Source organism: Scomber japonicus, chromosome 23, assembly GCF_027409825.1.
Source record: "Scomber japonicus isolate fScoJap1 chromosome 23, fScoJap1.pri, whole genome shotgun sequence".
Classification (NCBI taxonomy): domain Eukaryota; kingdom Metazoa; phylum Chordata; class Actinopteri; order Scombriformes; family Scombridae; genus Scomber; species Scomber japonicus.
This window is the reverse complement of record NC_070600.1, coordinates 14,471,765-14,494,865: the sequence shown is the minus strand read 5'-3', so window position 1 is coordinate 14,494,865 and position 23,101 is coordinate 14,471,765. Positions and strand designations below refer to the sequence as shown.

General features: G+C 38.8%; 1 protein-coding gene across 2 annotated transcripts in view; it reads right to left on the bottom strand.

Annotated features, from left to right (window-relative positions):
* LOC128353315 (ninjurin-2-like) overlaps positions 1 to 22,460 on the bottom strand; it is a 29,899-nt gene extending 7,439 nt beyond the window's left edge. The window contains exons 1-2 of one of the 2 annotated variants that reach the window (XR_008320848.1): positions 22,365 to 22,379; positions 5,247 to 5,395 (exon numbers count right to left, since the gene is read on the bottom strand). Coding sequence is in view for 1 of the 2 variants with exons in the window: in XM_053314006.1 (XP_053169981.1) it covers positions 22,365 to 22,460 (96 nt within the window). In the remaining variant the exon portion in view is untranslated. Of the gene's footprint in view, positions 1 to 5,246; positions 5,396 to 22,364 lie in introns of those variants that run through there. The other variant, XM_053314006.1, reaches the window with a different exon arrangement.
* Positions 22,461 to 23,101: the final 641 nt, after the last annotated feature.

Sequence of the window (23,101 nt, the reverse complement as noted above, 5' to 3'; positions counted from 1 at the left end):
ACTGGTTTTGTAATTCAGGACTAAACATAAGGTACATTTGAGGTACTTGCTTATAATTTGTTATTGGAAAAATACAATTTGATCTAATCATGACACAAAATGAAAAGTCAGGGGATCCCAAAAGTCAGTTGGATCCACCCTCAGGGCACTATGGATATATGTACAAACCTTTATGGTAATCCATCCAATCGTTGTTGAGATATGTTGGGCCAAAGTGGTGAAATTACTGATGTTGCCACCAGTTCAGCTAAAATCACAGAGGCAATGTCCTTCGTCAAAGTCAGCCTAATAGTAGACACTGTTTTTAAACTCTGTGTATTGTACCTGGTAAGTAAAAAGCACTACACATGTTTTTTCTTTTTTATGGTTTTATATAAAAAAAACTTCCAGAGTCCTTGTGAAACTCCCCTCCTGAAATCCACTGATCCACAAACATGGGCTCAGGTCCATATCACATAAAGTATACACCCACACCCAAACACACCAGCCCTATACGCACACACATACAAAAAAAGGAAAGAAAAACAATGTATGCGTGACGTTAACCTGTCTAGTATGAGGCACATATGAGTATGTGTTCTTCCACATGTATGGGTATATTTTTATATATATACAATATTAACAAAACATACCCACCTTTACCTCTCAAACTGCAAAAGTGCACACAAACACACGCATACACAAACACACACACACAAATATACACTAAGCCACGTGGGAGGCCCCCCTCGACCTCACAGGAAGTGCTCCTCCCCTGGACCCTTATTGGTTTCTACAACAGCGAATAGGAGGGGAAAGCCAACTAGGAGTGGAGCTCTGGTTTTCTTTTAGCAACTTATTTTTACTGTCTGTCTGTCTTTCCATCACTCTGTCTGCCTGCCTGTCTGTCTGTATTCTGGCCTATATGACTGTTTTTTTTCTTTCTTCTTCATTTTTCCAAAGCTTTCTATGCTTGAAGGCATCATCTTTCTGTTTGGTTTTTATGCAACTGCCATTTAGGGTGAGCAAGTAAGAAGAAAAGCAAAAAAGCAGATGAAGAGAAACAGATAGCGACACAAAGAAGAAGAGTCAGTGACAAAGAGACGAATTGTGTGTTCGTTTGCTGACTTTCTGGCAACAGTACAGTGACTGTAGTTACTACTCGAATGATTTTGGCTGTAAACATGACATCTGAGTTTTTGCATGTTTTTAAGCCCAGATGTAAGACTAGGGGAGATATCATCAATATTTTAGTCATGATTTGCGCTTAACTCATGGTGTCTATAGGATTTTCAAAGGACAAATCAAAGGTCAGTTTGTTAGTCTCTCTTAACTTAATACCACCTGCATAAAGTTAATATTAATTAATGTGTTTTAAAAAATCTGTGTTTTAAACCATTTATGACCTACATTTATCAGCAATAGCCATTCAATGTATCATATACTTATGTAGTATACATTGTAAGGGGCATCAATACAGTCCAAGAGTTCACAATTTCAAAATGCATGTTTTAATTTTTATACAAAACCAAGTTGTTGCCAGTAATTATCTGTTTCTATGGTTACCACCCCTCTCTCAGTGACAGAAAATGTCACTGCATTGCATTTAATAACAATATTAAACAAGAAAATGTTAAGGCTTCAAACTCTTGGGTAACGTTAGCTTGTTAGCTAGTAAGCACTGTTGATTATTTAACTCTGAGTAAAGAAAGCTCATAAACACGTAGCCACTTTTACTGACACTATTCAGCTCTTAACTCTTTGTAGAAAGTCATTTGTAGGATGCATTTTAGTGCTGCAAATTTGTTTTGATAAAATAAATAATTTAGCTACCAATAATGGCAGACAGCAGCAAGCTAATGCTATTGTTAGTAATTGTTAAAACTCTGATGCTAAAGTCACTTTAAATAAGGAAATTCTGAAGCTTGAAGTCATTTACAGATGAATTCAAGACTGTTTTATGGTATGAGCTGAGATTTGTTATTTATACATCACACCACTAACTGCAGTTCTTCAGTAAAGCAAATTTTGTAAAATCACTTATTGAAAAAAAAAATAATAATTTAACAATTTCCGAAAGCCATCTAATCTCAGTCTCAATATTGGAGGGAGCACATGTTGAATGAGAACTACGCTTCTGTTCAATGTTAATGGCATAGTCCAGAGGGCACAACTGATTCACAGAAATGGATGCATGTACTGGATATAATTGAGGGGTGGGTGGGGGGGGGGGGGGGGCAACAGCTGGTGCCATATTATGGCATTATTATTGAATCAGTGCGTCACAACAAATCCATGGTTTGTATGGTTGTGGTGTAAACAGAACTCTAAATCTCATCAAAAACTCTAAATGATTTTCTAGAATAGTGAAGAGCTGTAGCTTTTAGCTACATTTGTTGGGGGCTATTTTCATTCACAGATTTGGGGCTCTAATGTGTATTTACAACAACAGGACAGTGTATGTGGGATTAACTCACAATTAACTACAGTGCCCATGTTCATTGTAATGAAGGAACCTCCACTAACTAACGGTGTGGCTCATTGATGTATTTCACTTTAAATTAAATTATTAACAAGCACTTTTTTCACACTGCATCAAAAAAAAAGAAAAGAAAAGAAAATTCAGGTGTTCATAGCACAAAATGCTAATTTCCATGCTTGTCACTTGGATTCAGTAGACCACTGAGTACCTCCCAAAATCACATCTTGACATTTTCTGTCTTTTCTGTTTGCTTTGGAGGAACAAGGGTCAGCGAGTGAAATGTTGCATTTCAGGTTATATGTTTGTATGTATATATGAGTTGATGATGTGCTGGGGCAGTTGGCATGTCAGTAAATAGACTTATTCTGTTTAGAGACAAACAGACTGTGATTAAACTCAGAATACACACACAAACTAAGTCAAAAATGCTCGGTAAACTTTGACACGGAAAAAAACAGGGAGGAGGCTGCTATCTACACACACACACACACACACACACACACACACACACCATTTTTGACCCCTTACTTGCTCACGCACATGCATCAGGTTTGTATCTCAAGAGCAAATGACCATTGTTCTTTGCACCATGGCCAACTATCCCCCTGCTGATTGGCCTATAATTAGCAAAGCTGGCATGATAAAACAAACTTAAATTGGTGCGTGTATGTTTATGAATCAATGCCCATGATTCATTCATATTCTGAGGACAATGCTGGTCTTCACATCATAGATGGAAATGTGTTTCCTTGGTTACGTGGCTAGTAATGTGTGAATAAACAGAGTCCAAAAACTGTGGCGTTATTGTGAATCTCCCCAAAAAACCTGTTCCCTGCTGTGTCCTTTATGTCACAAGCGAACTGAGTGAACCCACATGTCAGGTTAATACACCGGACACAACCTCCTCATGCTTTTTGATCCTTCTCTTCTCGCTGTTTTCTCCCCTCTTCCTCTCCCTTTTACTATCCTATTTACTATCACATAAATCATCTTTCATCTTCAGTCCACTTACTGCCTTTTTGCTTTGATACTGCAAATTCACAGGATATAATCACATTAAAACCAAGGGATTAAAGTGTAATTCAAAATACATAGTACTTTCAACACTGACCTGCTTTTAATGGAACAATATTGAATCAATCAAGATCATATCTCCTCCTCTATTGCCAAAATATCCCCCAAATAAGGACTTTTTAATCATTTCCAGATTGTATCTTTAATAGACAACTGTTTATGTCAAATTCATGCTTGGATTTAGGGGCGCATGACAAAAATAATTAAATTTCATCCAGCATTCAGTTGATTCTGATTTCTATCTTTAACTACTTCTCATTTCCTTTAACTATAGTCTATCCTGTGTTTACTTCTTTCATCTGTTTGCAGCTTCACTCACCTTTTCCTGCCTCTCTCTGTGATGATCAAAGTGTCCTCCTATTATCCTATGGAGTGCTGGCTGTTACGCAGCAGGATGCCTCTGTAATTGCCGGGCACATAGAAATGTGTGTGTGTGTGTGTGTGTGTAGTTAGCGACCAATTTTAGTTTTAGGCCTTGAGAGTGAGAAACATTTTTAGCAGTGAGATGTCCCCTCCTCACTTCTTTAAAAGTTGTGTTTTTCAAGAATAATTGAAGGTCAGGGATTGGCATGTGGTCATGAAGGTTTGAGTTAGGGCCTCAAGAATGCATTATATCAATCATGGTCACAAGTATAGAAGTATAAACACATGCGTCTCAGCCAATCCATCACGTTAATATATGAGTAATTTAGGTTTTGAAGGAAAGCCTAGTTGTTGCTTATGTTCTGTGGAACAGTTTTTCATGTCAAGGTGATCAGGGCTTACAAAGTGCAGGAGACCATGATTCACATGTGGTTAGAATTAGATAACAAAAGCACTTGATTTAGAGAAAGATTGTGGTTTTCATTAAGTATTAATACATTAACGCTTCACATCTTGTGCTACAAGTCTGAGCTTTTTCATTGCTTAACCAAAGTCAAAAATCTTTGTCTAACCTGAGCCAAGTATACCTCAACACAACCATACTTTTTTTTTTAAATCATGTTTTAGTTGCTATGAGTGGATACTGGAGGGAAATCCACAGGAATACATTGACAGATGTGTTTAGTATCAGTAGTTTATGACTTTCCAAATAAGTTACCTGGCATTTCCTTATATTGATTTAAAAAAGCTTCCAACCTTTTAAAATGTTGCAAATCCATTTCTAGCAGACATGGTTGGTCCATTTCAGCCTAAAATTTCATTCAATTTAATATCCAAAGTCACATTTGTGTTTTGTGGCATGTTTGATTGTAACGAGGAATAGAAGTAACGTTTATATTAGATATTTGGCTGCTGTTTCATGCAAAAACAACAACAACAAAAGAACCAACACAATGTTTAAAATCTTTCATTTTTGGTAACCTATTAACAAAAACATAAAATATAAATTCAATAAAAATATTTTGACAACAGTAATGTTATGTGTGTGAGAGAGATAGCACACAGACACATAACCTCAGTGACCTATGACCTTTGAACCTTGGTGATGAGAGATGCTGTTGACATGGACACTGGCCCTCACACGAACTCTTCAATAACACCCACCAGCTAATAGAATGTTAAAGATTTAAAGCACAATTTAAGATGATGTGAGTATGTGCATGTAGCAGGAGACAAACACAGGAAAGCACATGGAGGACTCCTTGGCAACCACAGCACTGTAATCTAAGTGCTGAGCTATGCACAACTGACGTGTACTCGTGTATGTGTGTGTGTGTACCCACATTTGGATCTCAATCTGCCATCTGGGAGTAGGAAGAGTGGCAGTCATCTAATATCAGTTGACTCTCTGCATTCCTGACGATAACCACATGGTGTTGCAGAGTTTCCCATATCAATGACTCAGCCAGCTGCTCCCTCCAGCTCTGCAGAGGCATCCTACGGAAACGTTACAAAGGGTCTTATTTCCAAACTGATGGATCCTTTTTATTATTATTATATAATGAATATTTTGCCAATTTAATGCTCAAATAAGAAAAACTTTTAATTTTTCTTTATAGCCGACAGAAATTTTGGAAAAATCATGTTTTTTTCAGTTATTTAGAGAATCATTTACATTTTATTACTATCTGGTTCATGTATTTGTGATGTTGTCCATCATTACAAACATTAACAATAAGATTTTAATCACTGATATTATTGCTGAGAACTATAGGACCACAGCCATATCAATTAAAAGTCTGAAGTTGGGCAGTGATGGTCTAGGTTAGAGAAGCGAGCTTGTGACTAGAGAGTCATTGGTTTAATCCCCAGACCAGCAGGTTAAATCTGGATGTGGAAAGTGAAGAAGTAGAACTTGCTACTCCCACATTACTACCAGTGAGGGGCCCCTGAGCATGACTCTAGAGCTGCTTAGTGGCCAGCAAATCAGACTGTGGTTGTACTGGCGGCTTCCAAGTGTGAATGTGATTAAGGCCTTCCTGAAAATGACAGCTTGCTCTCAGAGAAACTACCCTGAAAAAATATAGGTCTGATGGGACAAGAAACATGAGAGAAAATAAAGGCAAATACAGTGATTTTAGATCATGTGACTAAACTGATGGCTTGTTTCTTGTCCAATCAGGCATGTTCCCAAATCTCAGCAATTACACTAACTTGGTGAGTGCTCAAAACTATGAAAAAAAAGTTCAAAAAGTTTTTTTTTGTTTTTTTTTAAGTAATAAACTAGCACTGACACTATCATGCCATTATATATAGTATTTATGCAAGATATAGAGGTGGACTTTTACAATGGCTACAGGTGCTGTTACGTGTGTGTTTCCAGAAGTAGAACCCATAAACACCTGGTCCTCATCTGACGTCAGCCATGCTGTGAGGGTCTCTTGCATAAGTAATTGACGTGTGTTGCTTATTGTTATAGCATTTTCTGGCATGCTAAATGCCCCTGAAATGTGTGCCAGATGTGTATGTGTGTGCGTGTGTCTGTCAGCAATACGTGTGGATGCCAGGTGAGTGTGTGTGTGTGTGAGTGTGTGTGTGTGTGTATGTGTGTGTGATGCCAGTTGTGCATTCACTATCAAAGACACTATGTGCTGCCATGGCAACATTGCAAACACACGCATGATCAGAAATGTTCTGACTGCCTCTGAACTGCTCTCTCTGAAGTGGTGACTTTAGTTCTCTTCAGTGTTGACAAGCAGGAATGACAAGTATGTACAGCCAGAGTCACCTCACTGCTACATAACAACTTTAAATCTCTTGAATCTATAGCTCAGTCAGACTAGAGTCAAGGAATTTTAATAACAGAAGATTTGCACTGATTACTTAAATGTATGCTCTGGTATGCTGCACTGTAGCTTTTCTTCATACTTGAAGTCCTTGACAGTCACTTGCAGATTTTGTAATGCTGCAAGTTTCAGAACTTACCAGAATTTACACTCTAGCCCAGGTTAGTAATCATCCAGCAACTGCTTTCAAGGTTCCTTATAATAGAGTATCACATTCCGTCATATTCTGCATTTGCTCAACTTCATAGAATAACATGAAGCAGTTTTGATAGACAGTATGTGTGCATTTTTCAAACACGCCTGGAGCTGATCTGATTTTCACACACATAAACACACAGTTCACACACAGAGTTATGATCTTGTGTTCAAAAGGTCAAACACCTTCTCTGACCTATCCAGAGGGTAAGAACAAAACACCCAGACCACGTCATAAGTACTTCAATTACTAGAGGAAACACACGTGTACTTTACACAATGGCACGTAAAAAGACCTTGTCCCCTCCGGCAAGATCTGTGTAGTTGTGAAGATATACTACTTATTGTTGAATATTTGCTTGAAGCTTTTATTATAGGTAAAGCATGTTTGGAAAGTGAATAGACTGATGTCAAAGAGTCTTTGTGAGGACATAGATGGCAACAATAGCTGGAATTCCCTGTGTTTCTTTGTTTTGCTTAAACTGTCATAAAAGTGAACCAGGACTTTACAAATACTGGAAATATAGTTTTTAGACAGATGGATATGTCAATCTAGAGGAATCTTGTGATTTCTTTAACCATACAAATATGCCTGAAGATACTCAAATTATCTTGTGTTGTGTTGCAGTTGTCAAATTGACACGGTCCTTTTTTTGCTTCCCACCATCTTTCAGGAGGTCAGAGGTCAACAATTAGTTGCTGAAAAAAGACCCTTCAGGGGTGCAGATGTTTGCTCCTGTGGGATCTGCTTCTATTTAAAGGAATGTTGTCTCTACACAGGGTGACACCCCGCTGCTGCAGCACACGGGTAATTTCAGAGTGAAATGCTCCATGAAACAATGTTTAGACCTTGAGACAGTTTATTTCACTGAAACAAATGCTAGGAATATTCTAAAAAAAGATCTCAGACCTCACGAATGCTGTAGTGCTGCATTCTACCATGATGACAAAGAAATTATATGCAAATTCATGTTAAAGTGTTTTGCTCTGTTGTGCAACTTAAAGGTTAATGTTAATGTCACAATGGAGGCATTGTAGATCAGAAGTTAGTTGATTTGTTGAAAATCAGGAAAAGTTTATGGTCATATTTTAAGTCTTTGTGGGACCTTACCATCTTTCCATTTTCTATCTCTACCTACTTTCTCACTATTTTCATTTCAAGCTAAAAAATAAATAAATGTAGCACTTGTCTGAAAACACCAACAAACAGCTTGAAATTTTAATACCCATGATGACCCTCATGGATATAGAAGAAAATAGTTTTATCCTACAAAAATACAAACAATAATATATTATACCTCAAATTCAAATTCCTTCTGCGATAAGGATTGCCACAATTTTCCTCCAGAATCCAGTGTATGTTTTTGTGTGTGTGTGTGTGTGTGTGTGTGTGTGTGTGTGTGCGTGTGCGTGCGTGTGTGTGTGTGTGTGTGTGTGTGCGTGTGTGTGTGTGTGTGTGTTTGGCATACCGTCAGTAAGAGAGAAAAAATCATTAAAGCATCAAAAGCAGCAAAAAACTTGTTAGGTAGAGCAATTTTATGAGTCATTTAAGCCTTCAAGAAGAGTTACAACCACAGAGATTACACAAGTCTTAACAGTGTTTGTGGTTTGGTGTAATCTTAATCCATTGACCTGAGTCACTTTGTCACAGTTTGATCTTGACTTACTATATAGTCACATCAAAGTAATACCTGTATCCAAAATAAACAAGACAAGAGTCAAGAGAGCAGAAATGTTAATGTGTGTGTGTTGTGAGTGTATATATACTAATATCTGTATATGTGGCTGTCTTTTGGACTTGTGCCCTAGGGGCTCAGGTGTGGTGTGAACAGGTGAAATAAAAAAACAGAATGGAAAACAAAAGTGACTATTTAACCATTTTTCTTTGAGGTGTCACTCTTTCTTTTTGAGTTGATGTTTTTTTTTCACAGATGAGCCAAAGCTGTTTGGAGTTAAAATCTCCCTCAGGCCTACAAGGTTTCAGGCATGGCCACGTGTGACATCACAGGACATTCCTCCCTACGCCTTCCTGGCTTTTATGGCTTGGCCTTCATCACCATCCACAACACACACTTCCTTCCGCTGTGTTTTTGTGTGTATGTGGGCATTACCACTTCCCGAATTCCATGAATGTTACTGTTTGTGCAGAGTGCAGAGGCTGCTTCCCAAACATGAGACATTTAAAGAGACAGACAGGTATTGATACTGGAAGGCACACAGAGAAAAACAAGGAGACCACCTGAGTGTCCACTGCACAGTGTAATGCAAAGTATCAGTAACGCAGACAGTACAGCAGATGGTAAACACTGAAATGATGTTAATGTACTAGTAATTTTTCAATTTTGACGGGTTATGTTAATTGTTTTCTTGAAAAAAGTCAATTTAGTATTGTAAAAACGATCTTTGTCAAATCTAAGAAAATGACTCAAAGTGAGAGTTATCAATGTTGGCTTGGAGACAAAACGTTACTGACATCAAACTTCATTACCAACAAGGGTTAATGGTGTTTGAAAAACATGGACATTTAGCATTCCAGGGTTTTCTTATGAAATACACAATTTAATTTTTATTATTGGAAGTGTAGAATCCATTTCAACCGTGGGGACTTAAAATTAGTCTATCTGCTTCTGTTAAATAAACATTTTATTGGTTTTATTACATTTTTATCTTTCTATTCCTCAAATTATGTTTACCGTTAACATATTTCTGTCAGGATTTGCTTATAAAGTTAAAATGAGTCCACTATGGTGCTTTAAAGTTGGCAATTTCAACTTCCATCTCTGCCAACATTGTATTTACTTGAGTTGTGACAGGCAGAATTCTACTGAAGCCAAATGTTTTCCAGGTGTAGTGTAAGCTGTACACGCTAGTCACCTGCAACTGGATGCCTGCTCAACCAGTCAGACGTGACCAACCATGAAGCGAGGTCACTGTCACCCTGGGTACACATACACCTGTACCTGTACCTGAGTTTATTATCCTTCTGTGCCTCACCAGCCTATAAAACTTGATCATGTGGAATGTGATGGAAATGTTTTTTATTTGTCAGGCAAAAGTAAGATATGTATGTCAAGAGTTCAAATAGCAGAGCAAAAAGAAAAGTCTGCACACCATAGGAGCTCCCATGCAGGTATCATTTAATAAAGCATGACGTTTCGAGTCAGTATTGTGTGCAGACTTTTCTTTTTACTCTTCTTATAGTTGTTTTTTGGTCCAGCACCCATCCCTAACCGGGTAGCGGATGTGCGTGTTGTTTTGTTTATTACGAGTTCAAATAGAGACATAGAAACCTGGATGAGGTGAAGTGTGACTGTGTGTATGTGTGTATATTACTATTCTGACACACTTGACACACCAAAGATGTATTACGCATTAGCAAATATTTGCACATACACACATATTTTTAAAACACACCTGTGGAAAAGGTGTCCTGATGACACAAATGTACACATTGCTCTCTGACATACTTCTTTGTCAAACACACATACACACAGTCATGGTTATCTTGGTTATATCTCATGTTATATCATGGTTATATCTCATGTTAGTTCCTGTGACTTTATGACAGGAAAGGGCTGTTACCCTAGTTCACACACACACAATACATGACTTATGCGTAACTACTGCAGCTCAGTAGCCTATGTACACACACATATATGACTGGTTGGTGGTACAGTATGACTGGTGTGATGATCAAAGTAAAACAGCCTCTGCCACTTTTATACAACCACTATCAACACATGTATGCTCAAAGACGCAGGAAGAATCACCATCATGTTCCCTGGTTACCACCAGAGTTTGTATTACTGCATACAATGTGGGAATGATCAACATGGATCTAAGACCTCTCTGATCAAAGCTTCAGTAACCACTCGTATAATTTCAGATAACCACAATGCTGTGATGTCTCACCACTGATGGAAATTAAAGTATTTAATCGTTATGATGGAAGTTTTCCACTCAGACAAACCTCTCGATGTTCAGTGCCACGTCTGCTTGCTGCTCTCATGTACTGTATATACAGCAGCTGCATGTCCTCACCATCAGTTTAAATCAGATGACTTCAATCAATTTCCATTCAGCTTCTTTACTTTTCTTTATCAACCTTCATGAAGCAAACAAGGTAAATGAGTCCAAAATAACACACGTCACATAACATGTGGCTTGACTGTTGCAAAATTTAAAAAACAACACAAAGTTTGGCCTCAGGGAGAGCAGTGATTGGCTAGTTGCATCGCCACAATACATTGCAGGACAAAAAATGGTGTTATTTCCCAGTTGCAAGCAGCAGTGCAAGTCAAAGCCGCTGAGTTTTGGTAGTCAATAGAAGTCAGTTTTTACATATATTCTTGGTACCCAGAGGATGATTATGAATAATTTTAGATAACACTGATCTTTCATTTAGTGCCACTATTAGGTCCCTAAAATTTGCTGTAGATGTTATACACATATTGAAAGTGCTGTGCTGTACTGTGCTTTTTGCTGTTAGTGTTTGTGCCTGTGTGTGTGTGTGGGCTGTGTGTGTGGCTGTGAGAATGAATGACGACTTGTCTGAGAGGAGTTATAGCTGTTTATTTTCATTCAAGGGGTCAAAGGGTAGACGGATATTCCTGAATAAGCGACCCACTCTCTCCTACACACACACACACACACACACACACACACACACACACACACACACACACACACAAAAATGTAGTAGATCAGTGAGGGTGAGTAAAGAGCTCAGTCATCTTATCCATGTAGGTCTTCAGAGGCTACTACATATGATGTATGTGTTTAAACAGAAGATTTATGTAGACAAAAGAAACCTTTTATTGTGTCTAGTCATGGGGAAATTTCTAATTGGAACGAATGAAATCTTTCTTATATATAGTAGTTTGATCAGTATATGCTAGAAGCGCTAATTACAACCATGAGGCCTTTTTGCAATGTCATACCCAACATTTTCAGTCAAAAGTTGAAACTTTCCTTTGTCTTTCTCCCTTAAAAAAAGAAATGTATGACATTTTGGTAAAACAACACTCAGCATGATACCACACAACATTCTTCATGGTCAAGTCATGGTAGAATGTCAGTCAAATTTCTGTGTAAATATGCAAAGATGTTCACATTACTGTAACTGGATGCTGAACACTAATAAAATGACAGTGTGTACCACTTTGAGTGTTGGTCAAAGCCTGAGTGGCTTTAGACAGAGGGCAATTCATGACAGAGTGCCTTTGTTTCACTTTGAGTGTGAGCTCATTGTGTTTAAATCAACAATAGTCCCATGAGCACCACAGGCACCAAGACACATCAGCGATGGAGCTGGATGAGGTAAGACAGAACCTCACCCACCTCCCACATGCTTTCTCTCCTTCCATCGAACCATCCCTACTCTCATTTTTTCCCTTTAAACAAACTGAAAATCACATATGACCTCATACATGCAGCTATGTCGTTTACTCTATTACTACAATGGTTATGCACTTGAACACAAAGCTTGTTGTTGAGAGTATTTATAAATTGTTTCAGTATTTATGAGCTGTCAGAATTGTTGTATTTAATATTGTTGGGATCTAACTTTTTTTAATGAATTGCTTTTAGGTTAAAGCTGGTGTACCATGAAAGACCAAAACCAGCACTGTTAGTCTCTCTCAAACTGTTTGACTTCCCTATCCTGTCTGTGGCTTTCAATCCATAGCCAACTGGTCCCCACTCTGGACTTAAAAGACCAGTGTGTCAGATTCAGTTGCATCTAGTGGTGACGTTGCAGATTGTAACCAACTGAATACCCCTCTACTTCTGAGCATGTAGGAGAACCTATGGTGGGTGTAAAACTTGCAAAAAAAGCAAAAGGCCCTCTCTAGAGCCAGTGTTTGATTTGTCTGTTCTAGGCTACTGTAGAAACATGGTAACTCCTGTAGAAGAGGACCTGCTCCCTATGTAGATATAAAGTGCTAACAAATACAGAAAATACTTGCTTTCAGGTCATTAAACACTTATTACAACATACTTATGAATATCTTACTCCATTTGGGTCAAGCCCATTCCACTAAACTCTACACACTCGTTATTTAAATATTTAAAAACGTGTCACAGACAGTTTTATTTTTAGGGAAAGGGTTCAGTAATTTCCCTTTACAAGTAGGTACTAATGTTTTTTGGCAAACTTTACTCAAACAGGAATAAATTGTACATTTTTTGGGGACTATTTTCAACCATGGATTAAAACATTCTACTAAATATTTACAGCAGTAGGAGAGCATACAGTATGTGGGATTGACTGAAAATACCAAAGTGCCAACATTCATAGTAATGAAGGAACCCATTGATGAGCTTTTAATAGTTTTTTGGCATACAGCAACACAGAGGAATTCGATAAATCAGGATTTGGCTACACAGACTGATTTAATTAACTAGCTCAATCACAGTTCTTCATTTTGGACTCCTTAGGGTTGGACTACATGCATTTTATATTGTTTATATTAATACTGAAGCCAATAAACTAACCACCTTAAGTAATACACTGATACACACACAATACACAACATACAAAGGTTTTCATCTCAGAGGGGTTGCTGTGCTTACTTCTGGGCACACAAGCACAAACACACACACACACACACACACACACAGGCCATTCAAGCCACATATTTACATGTTAACAAGCATATGTCAAATGGACAGTTGATACACACACAGAAACAAACAAACAAACAAACAAACACACATACACACACAGTAATGACCAGCAACATTTACACCTGGGTTCTCCCCCCTCACCCTCCCACACACATACACACACACTTTGTCTTATCCGATGACCCAACACTGGTGCTGGAGGGAAGAGAAACAGAGACTCTGCATACTGACTTCTCTCTATTTACCTTTAGATGACCCTTCAATTAACATAAACACATACATATACACAGACTCTATACTGGCCAGCTGTCCGACACATAGCAACACGTTTTATCAACAAACACAAGAGGTCAGATTCTGTGTGTTTGTGTGTGTGTGTATCTCCATTTGTATCCCAATTACTTGTTTCCTCTTGATTTCTTCTCTCTCCACCCTTTCCTCTCTTTTTATGATTTCCATCATTTCACACACTTTTCCTCTGTCATTCTTTAGGTCCCTCTTAAAGGAATAGTTCAACATTTTAGGAAAAATGTGTGTTTGCTTTCTTTGACGAGAGCATATCAATCCCACATCTATGCGTCAAGCTCTGCACTTAATGTACAGACTTACTGCACCACACATAGCCTCTACAGCATTGTATATGTATATATTTATAACATTGTACATGTTTATGTTTATTTTTATTTTTTATATGCTTTTCGCAGATGTGTGGCTACATGTGTGCCATGCCTATTTGTTTGGCTGTGATCCAAGTGTAGCACATACAATAAGCGACCTTTGTGAGTTAAAGTTTTAAACAGGGTGTTTGGCACTTTAAACCGCTGTGGCTATTTCATATATGCAGTTGATAAGCAACACACAATTATCTGAATATAAATATATGTTTGTGAATTCTCAGAAAAAACTTTTGACAGCTAACAGCAGTTTTTTTATGAGCTGGATGTATATACAGGGGTACACGGAAAGTCTGTGAAAAGCTTTAAAAGACTGATATACAGTGGACTTAGATTTATAACTCTAGTTTGTGATTTATCTGTGTGTGTGTGTGTGTGTGTGTGTGTGTGTGTGTGTGTGTGTGTGTGAGTTATAGTATTGTGAGTTATATGTCCCTGCAGGGGAGCGTCAGCACCAGAAAGGGGGTTTCCTGTTCTTTCTTGGCAAATATAACTGGAACAAGTGGAGGAGGAACAGAACTGTGACACAACACTCTTGGCTTGAAGCTGCAGACAGTGATTTATTCTGTATGTAATAATCAATTCAAGGTTTTAGAGATGATCATTTCAGTAATATGACAAACACTGTGTGTGTGTGTGTGTGTGTGTGTGTGTGTGTGTGTGTGTGTGTGTGTGTGTGTGTGTGTGTGTGTATGTGTGTAATGAGAATACTTGTGCGTTATATCTGCTGTGTTTCACTCTGTGACAATATAATTGTGGGTTTGTGAAACGGAGAGAGCAGGCGACAGAGTGACTGGTCTGTGTGTGTGTGATAATCTAATTGTTTATATCTGGTAGGATCTAAAGTTTCGTCTGGTATCACTCATCTTGGCTTTTTCTGCACACACTTCCAAAACCTTCCAAAAAAAATCTTTTCACGTTTCTGCACACACACGCACACACAGGGCAGCGAATTCGGCCCATTTCCCATAAAGCTGTTTCAGATTCAAAATCGGTCCACTGTCATTTCCCCCCCCAAAATGAAAAGAAAACACACACTACCCCTTGGACAGAGGAGAGAGGAAGAAGAGGGATAGAGAGAAAGGAAAATAATCGGGGGATGGGGTGATGAAGAGAAAAAGGAGAAGAAGATGAGGGACAATGTATGATGGAGAAACACCATAAAGTTACATTTTTATGGGATGTTGCATTTAAACCAGTGATCAGTAAAGTAGCAGAGCATAAGTTAAAGCAATAAAAAGGTTTTTAAAAAACTGTTAAAGAGTATTGCACTCACTAGGCATTATTTTACTGTGCTCTCAACCATCTTCATCAGGGTCAAAGCCCCAGAACAAACTAGTAAATGAAGCTTAACTCAAAATGGACGACAAGTCCTACAGGTTTATGAAATTATAAGAGTTTCTGAGCATGTCAACAGATCCATCTCTATAAAAACTTCAGCTGATGAAGATGAGACAGACTTGAGACAAAATCTGACGCCAAGTGTGAACTGCAGTCATTGATAACTGGACACAATCTAGTAGCCTGGATCCAAAAAACTATAGTAGAACTGAAGAGCATCAGTCCACTCATATTACACTTGTGTAATTTTATGTTACTGATCGACACATACACACATTGCCTGAAACAGGTGTACCATACATTTGATATACATGAAATACCTACTACACAACTAAAGTCATTTAAGGCTGAGCCGTATGTCGGTCTTGGATGAAAGTTCCTGGAATCACACACACACTCTCTCTCTCTCTCTCTCTCCTCTCTCTCTCTCTCTCTCTCTCTCTCTCTCTCTCTCTCTCTCATTCTTCACACCCACAGTCAGAATGTGGCATTTGCCATGCAGGGGCCAAGAAGGGGTTACACATAAACACACACACACACACACACACACACACACACACACGCGCGCACACACACACACACACACACACACGTGCACACACACACACACACACACACACACACACACACACACACACACACACACGCACACACACACAGTTGTGAATGTGAAAGAGAGGCAGCAATGTATTCTGAGAGGTGAGAGAAGTGGGAAGGAGATGAGAGGGATGGTGGTCAGGGAGGGACAAAAAGCACTAAGACACTAAAACAGATGAATAAAAGAAAAATAATTAAAGTTGTCCAGAGAAGAATACACCTGAGAATATAGGTATATATAGTTGTTGCCATTGTTATGACACATATATACTTACTATTATAATCATAGATATTATGATTATTATGATTATGATTATCATTAGAGTTGGTACTATTTACTACCAGCATGACCGTGACCCTAAAGTTGGTTCATGGCCAGTTCAGGCTTGTTACATGCAAGTGACTTTGCACTCCTCTGAAATATAATTACTGTTCTTGTTGGACTGCTGTGAGTTTATTTTGTGCTTCATGCGCTTCCAACAAGATATGACGCTATGTCTCTGTACAGATCTGTCAAGAGTCATTCAGACACCTCTAAATTAGCAAACAGTCTTCAAATAACTTTTTTTCTTAAAATAGATACATGTGGCATGTTGAGTTCAGTGTTGATCAAATTATCTGAAAACTGTACTCTGTTAAAACTCTATTATTGATTACACATTCACACATGTCCTCTTATATAATGTGACTGTATTTTTAAGGTGAGATAAGTTTACCAGCACAGATTACCAGACTATTATAGCCAGTGCTCTGTTCTTTGGTGCGGTGTGCTGGGGGGAGAGCGCTTGCACAGTAGACAGAAACAGAGTCAACAAACTGATAAAAAAGGCAAGCTCAATCATTGGGACTGAACTGGACATGACTCAGCAGGTAGCAGAGAGGGGAATGCTCTCAAATCTGAAATCTATCACCACAACAATGCAACTCATCCACTCCATGCCTTGGAGGTTGTTCGGCTGAGCACCTTGAGTCATAGGCTGATCACACTAAGGTGCAGGACTGAACACTGCAAACAACATTTCTCCTCATCCACAGCAGTCTGTCAGATGAATCCATTAGTAGCTATTTTGTTATTACTGAATTTCTAATTGTAATCCCTTACACTACTTGTTACTGGAAAAAATCAATACATTACCTTACTACCTTTCAAAGTGGTTACGATACAGTAGTACAGTACATATATTACCTCCCAAAGCCTTTATGTGCCTACTTGGAGATAAAAAGGCTAATAATGTGTCTCTGGCCCTTGTCCTTTCATTGAAATGTACAAGTCTATTAAACCTCTGAAAGCTACCGTAGGTGTGGACACAGCATTTGTCCACAAACAAATCTATAATTTCAAGCACTATTTAGTAACTGAGGAACCATCCTCTACTACTCTAGTCTACTTTAGAAATACGACTGCCATGCTGAGAGATGCTGTGTGATTCCTAATTCTGTGTCAGTGCTCCACACCCTGTTGCTGTGCTCTATACATAGAGAGTGACTGAGAGGTGTAAAACCTTCGCACCATAGAAATAGATTCATCATGGCAGCTTTACACAGACGCTGTGTGAAAGCCTTATAAATACAATTTCAGAAAATGACATGCTTCCCCTTTGGACTTTGAAGATTTGAAGCTACCCTGACTGCTTTACGTCTGGATGCTGAGAAAATGTTATGAACTATGAGACTATGAAACCCATTCAAAATCAGACAGGTCATGTCCACCAAATGGTATTCAACGTGTTACAGTATGTGACTGTTTGACATACAGGGGTTTCATCTCATGGCAGATTATGTATATCCAGCTCAAATCCCAATGGGATTTAAAGGGTATATCCAGATTTTTCAGGTCAAGCTAATTTTATAACTAAAATATCTTACAGACAAAACATGTGATTTAACAAGCAGCAAGGACATTCAAGGTGTCTATAATAACTTACTTTGTCAAGGCTTTAATACATTTGTTGAATGAAGCCAATGACTTCCCATCCATCATCTCTAATACCAAAAATATATGGCTGTGAAAACTTTGGTAGTCCAAAAACTACCAACATGATTGAGATTGAAAGTGTATTCTTGACCTTGAAAACAATAGTTGCTAAAAACATCAACAACAACATCACCACACAGTCAAACAAATTCTGGAGCTTTTGATCATATTGCTTAATCTTCCTCAGCGGATGGAGTTTGCCAAGCTTTTATGCAAACATAAATGTTCAAAGTTGCATTTTTTATTATCTGCACTTTGAGGACTTCTCCTACATTGTGGCTTAAAAGTTGAGATTGAAAATTCAGTTGATAATCTCACTGCAATATGAGCAACTGCAACTCCTGAGGAGTCGAACCTTGTAGGGGAAGTTTTCAAAAAAAATGATGCTTCTGCCATGAACAAACTATGAAATGGCAAGATGATGGTGAGCTTAAAGGTTGAATATGTAGAATATTTATTAAAAGCTATATATTTTTTTTAAATAATACAGCCACGGGGCGTTTTGAGGGGTACAGAATGAAAGTGTTGCTTTTCCATAAAAAAAAATATTTAGTCTGAATTAATATTTTTAAAATGTTTTGAAGGGTTCGACAATGACGTTTTGTGTACATTGTACCAGCCAATTAGCGGCCGGAATTGCGGATTGCCAGGGTTGTTTGTTGTTCCGGTGCAGCTACTGTAGGTTGGCACTGGGTGAAATGGAGTTGTAAACAAACACGGCCGTGTTGGACTTGCTAAAACCAGCGTTTTTTGCTCTCAAGTACAACTTTTCATCACAAAACTTCGAAGGTAAGACAGAATATCTGTTAGTCGCTGTAAATAAGTGGTTGTTTACCTTTGTATGCTGCTGGTTCACTGAGTTTTTAGCGCAATAATAGTGGTACTGTTGAACTCGCCAGGGTATTAGCTTTCATATGAGATGCTATTTGTTTGTGTACCATGAAGTATCAAAACGGTAGCAATGGAAATGTGGAGAGTGGGTTGACTTTCTGACGCTATTCGGATTTTGATATTTGATCATTAACTTCTTAACGCACGCTGTTCCGTTCACGGGACAGGACGGATGTTAGGAGGTAGCCACACGTTCTTCTGAATGTTTTAAACACCAACCCTTAAACATATATATTCATGCCGTACATTGTTGGAAAGCTTAGATTGTTCTGATTCATTCAAGACCACTCACGACTTATATGGTTGCTCACAGCCGTAATAGTATTAGCGATTAGCTTGGCTAGCCACTCAGCTAAGTGAGAAAAGCTATAATGCCTACATACCTTCAAAGTCTTCCCTTTATCCACAACGATCATCTTATGACACAGGACTTTATGTACAGCTCGCCAAGTATCCATTCTTGTGAAATATGAAATCCGTTTCCATAAAACCGGAATATTTTCCTCAATATGTCCATGTATTTAGTCCAACACGTAATGTAATAACACAAATAACAAACCATATACGGTCCGTTTACGTCATTTCTTGACCTGCGCGTCCATCTCAGAGTACACGTGACTAGATGTTTACGACCGTGAGCCTCTTCTGCTTCTGACGACACCACACACAAGCCAATCGGTGCTTAGGATTAGGCAGTACATGCAGAGACATTGCTGCTACTCCCACTGGCGTGTTACAAGAAATGTACCTCGGTGGTTTCAAGTCAGTTACAGCGAGGGTATGTTCGCTTCCTGTTTTCAAAATAAAAGCACCAACTCTATCGTTATGGTTTTCTTAATAATAAAAGGCAACGGGTGTTTTATTTTGTGAAAATGACCGGAAGTGCGTTACTCGCTACGGCTAACTTGAGTGGCTCCGAATTCGCAGGAACAAAACTTTAAGCAGATGTTATTTGGACAAATTAGCGTCACATTGTTGATCTAAAGGGCTACTTTCTCGCCTAAAAAGGTTAGACATGTGGATAAAGTGGTATATTTACGGAATTAGAGCTAAAATAAAATCCGGCACCGGACCTGGCAACCCGACTGCTGGAATTACTTTTTGGTTGTTGCGACTACGATCGAATACATATTCTACCTTTAAAGAAAGACTGGTTGCAATATTTGTTATATGAATGAGCCATATGCCTTAACAGCAGTATGCACCAACAGTGTCTATTTACCAATAATTATTGTGCAAAGTCACATCTAATTATATACAGTGGTTGAATATGAGAATAACTATTTCATATACCACTACACCTGCTGCATCTTAAGCATTAAAGTACAGTAGCAACCAGTCATCGAACTGGCTGCTATAACAACATGATAGACATGAAGACATATTAGATGCATAATGATCATACACATACAAACATATACTAGTGTGAGCCGCTATCGACATACAGGATATGTATCATGCTGATAGAGCAATTTCTTAAACACACATGCATCCCTAAACACCCACACACAGCCACATTTACTCATTTCTGTTATGCTGGAGATCCCACAATCTCTACTCACATCTGTCGACATATGATTAAACTAACGGACTTTAAATAAATAGTTGTAGCGAGTTTGTATCATGTGTGAATGTAAACATTTACATTCTGAGCTGTATGATATGATCACTACTGCCATAGTTAGCAGCAGTGTCTGGCCAAATAGCACTACAGGTTCTCATGTTATATGCAACAGTGTGCCTCTGGCTCTGCCAGCGGTCATGGTGGTCTTTATCATCACTCACAATCCAAATGTGTCACTTAAATTCTTGCTAATTGCTGCTAAAATACACAACAGACATCTGCTTCAGCTACTGTATGAGCTAACTGTGCTTACCATAACCACTGTAACCAGTGCACTTAACGTAGTACATTGCCAACATATTTTATATTATTTAATTGTCTCAGTGACATTTAAATGTGACTCATCAACACATGACAGGAAAATTGTGAAAAGAGTGTGCTGGAGCGATAATCTCAGCGTAAACTGAGTTAAATTGGATGAATGAACAGAACTGGTATTCATGTGAGTGGTACATTTGGAGGTGGTAGCAAGAAGGTAAACAACCTTATTTTTGCTACAACTATTCCCACCACTGTGCTTACAGTGAGGAAATGCAATTACAGTTTGTGAAAGTTGAAGTGAAAGTTTAATTTTCAGATTTATTGAACAAGATAAACATGTTACTATTGAGTAATATCAGATTTTTGCACGTACAATATGTGCTTCTGAACCAACAGCAGTAGTAGGTAAGCAAAACTTGGAAAAAATAACAAGACACTGTTTCAAACACTTCACAGTACTACAGTTATATATTTAACGTTAAGCATATTAACATTCATCCACTCTGCTACACCTTTTCTCCCACTTGCAGTGTCCCATTCAAAGAGACCCCTCGACCCCCCTACACACACACACACTCTTGAGCAGTAGTAGCACTTTGTTCTTCGGAGACTATGTAGCTAAATATACCAGTAACTGATAGCCCTGCTGGTTGATGGGCAGGAACACTGCTGGTCCTGACATTGATACAGAAGATGAATTGTAACAGACACCGGGGTGGGAGTGTATGTGTGTGTGCGTGTGTGTGTGTGGGAGGTTGGTGGTATTAGGGAGGTAGTGAATGAGGAGTCAGAAGATTATTATAGGAAATAAAGAAGTAGGAAGCTGTTTTAAGCAATAGCAAACAAATCTTGACTTGAGAAAGCTGATTCTTAAAAAAAAAAGAAGTACAAAACATGAATACGCTCAAGCGATAAAAATAGTTTTAAAATGCTGCTTATAAAAGCATCTTTTCAAAAGTGATCTATCAAGACCCCAACCCTACCTTGACCCCTTTTTCTTGGCACTGGTGAGTACCTGTTCTGTTGACCCGTAGCTACATTAGAGGGCTTTATTAGCCTTTGCACCCAGGCCCTAATTGAAATTTGATGGATGTTGCGAGCATAACTTGGTCTCAGAATAGAGAGCCTAAATCAGAGAGCCACACAGCAAACCTCAGATCCTCAGCTCTCACATAGGCAGGACATACCACAACTCTGCGGCAAAGCTAAGACAGGAGCAGCGATTCAGAGTCACAGATAGACCAGGACTGACAGAAAAAGAGATGAAAGAGAGAAGGGAAGAGTGATTCAGAATGAGGAGAAACGGGAAAGAAGAGAGAGAGTTGCATCTATTGTATAATGCAACTTTCTTTCCTTCTTCTTTCCTTTCCTGACTCTGTCACCCCCTCTTCACTCTCCCCCTCTTTCACACAGGTCTCCCTTTAAGCACACTAACCTGCAAAGGGCCGCTGGCTGGCATGGTGGATCTCAGCGATGTCAGGTCGATGTCTCGGCCCTGCTCCCCTCTTTCTGTCTTCCCCAGTCCCTGCATAATGAGGCCCGTAGCGAGCTAGCAACCAACGTACACTCTCACACACACTGAGTGTTGCCCCCACAGCCGTGAAAATGCAAATGCAAGGATGGCCGTGGTCGTTATGAAAGGAAATGACCCTGGACGGCAGGCACCAAGCACCAGGCAAGGCCAGGGAGGACAGCGGAGGGACAAACAAACGGCTTATTCACTCTGCTCCCTCTCTCTCACTTTACACTCTTTCTGCATGTCTCTCTGTCTCTATCTCTTTCCATCGCTCTCTCTATTCTACCACTGTGCAAAATCTAGGATAAAAAAAATGCTATAATACCAAATTGAACACCCAGCAAATATTGTCCCATATTTAAAGTTAGTCCCTGTGAGTGCACACCAAGTTATGTCTATTTGTGCCTGTTTGCTCAACAAAAACATTCTGCTGTATTTCTGTTAAGTTAACTGAGGTCAGACATGTTCCTATTAAAACACTGAGAGGCCACTGTTAGGAGTTTACAGCTCTCTAAAACCAGGGAACTTCTAAGCTCTATAACATGGAGAACTGCAGCAAGAACCAAAGATACCATGCACTGAAGGAGACAGACAGGCAAATACTGTAACACCAGAAATCTCAGAGATGGATATCTCAAAAATAAATAAAACCAAAA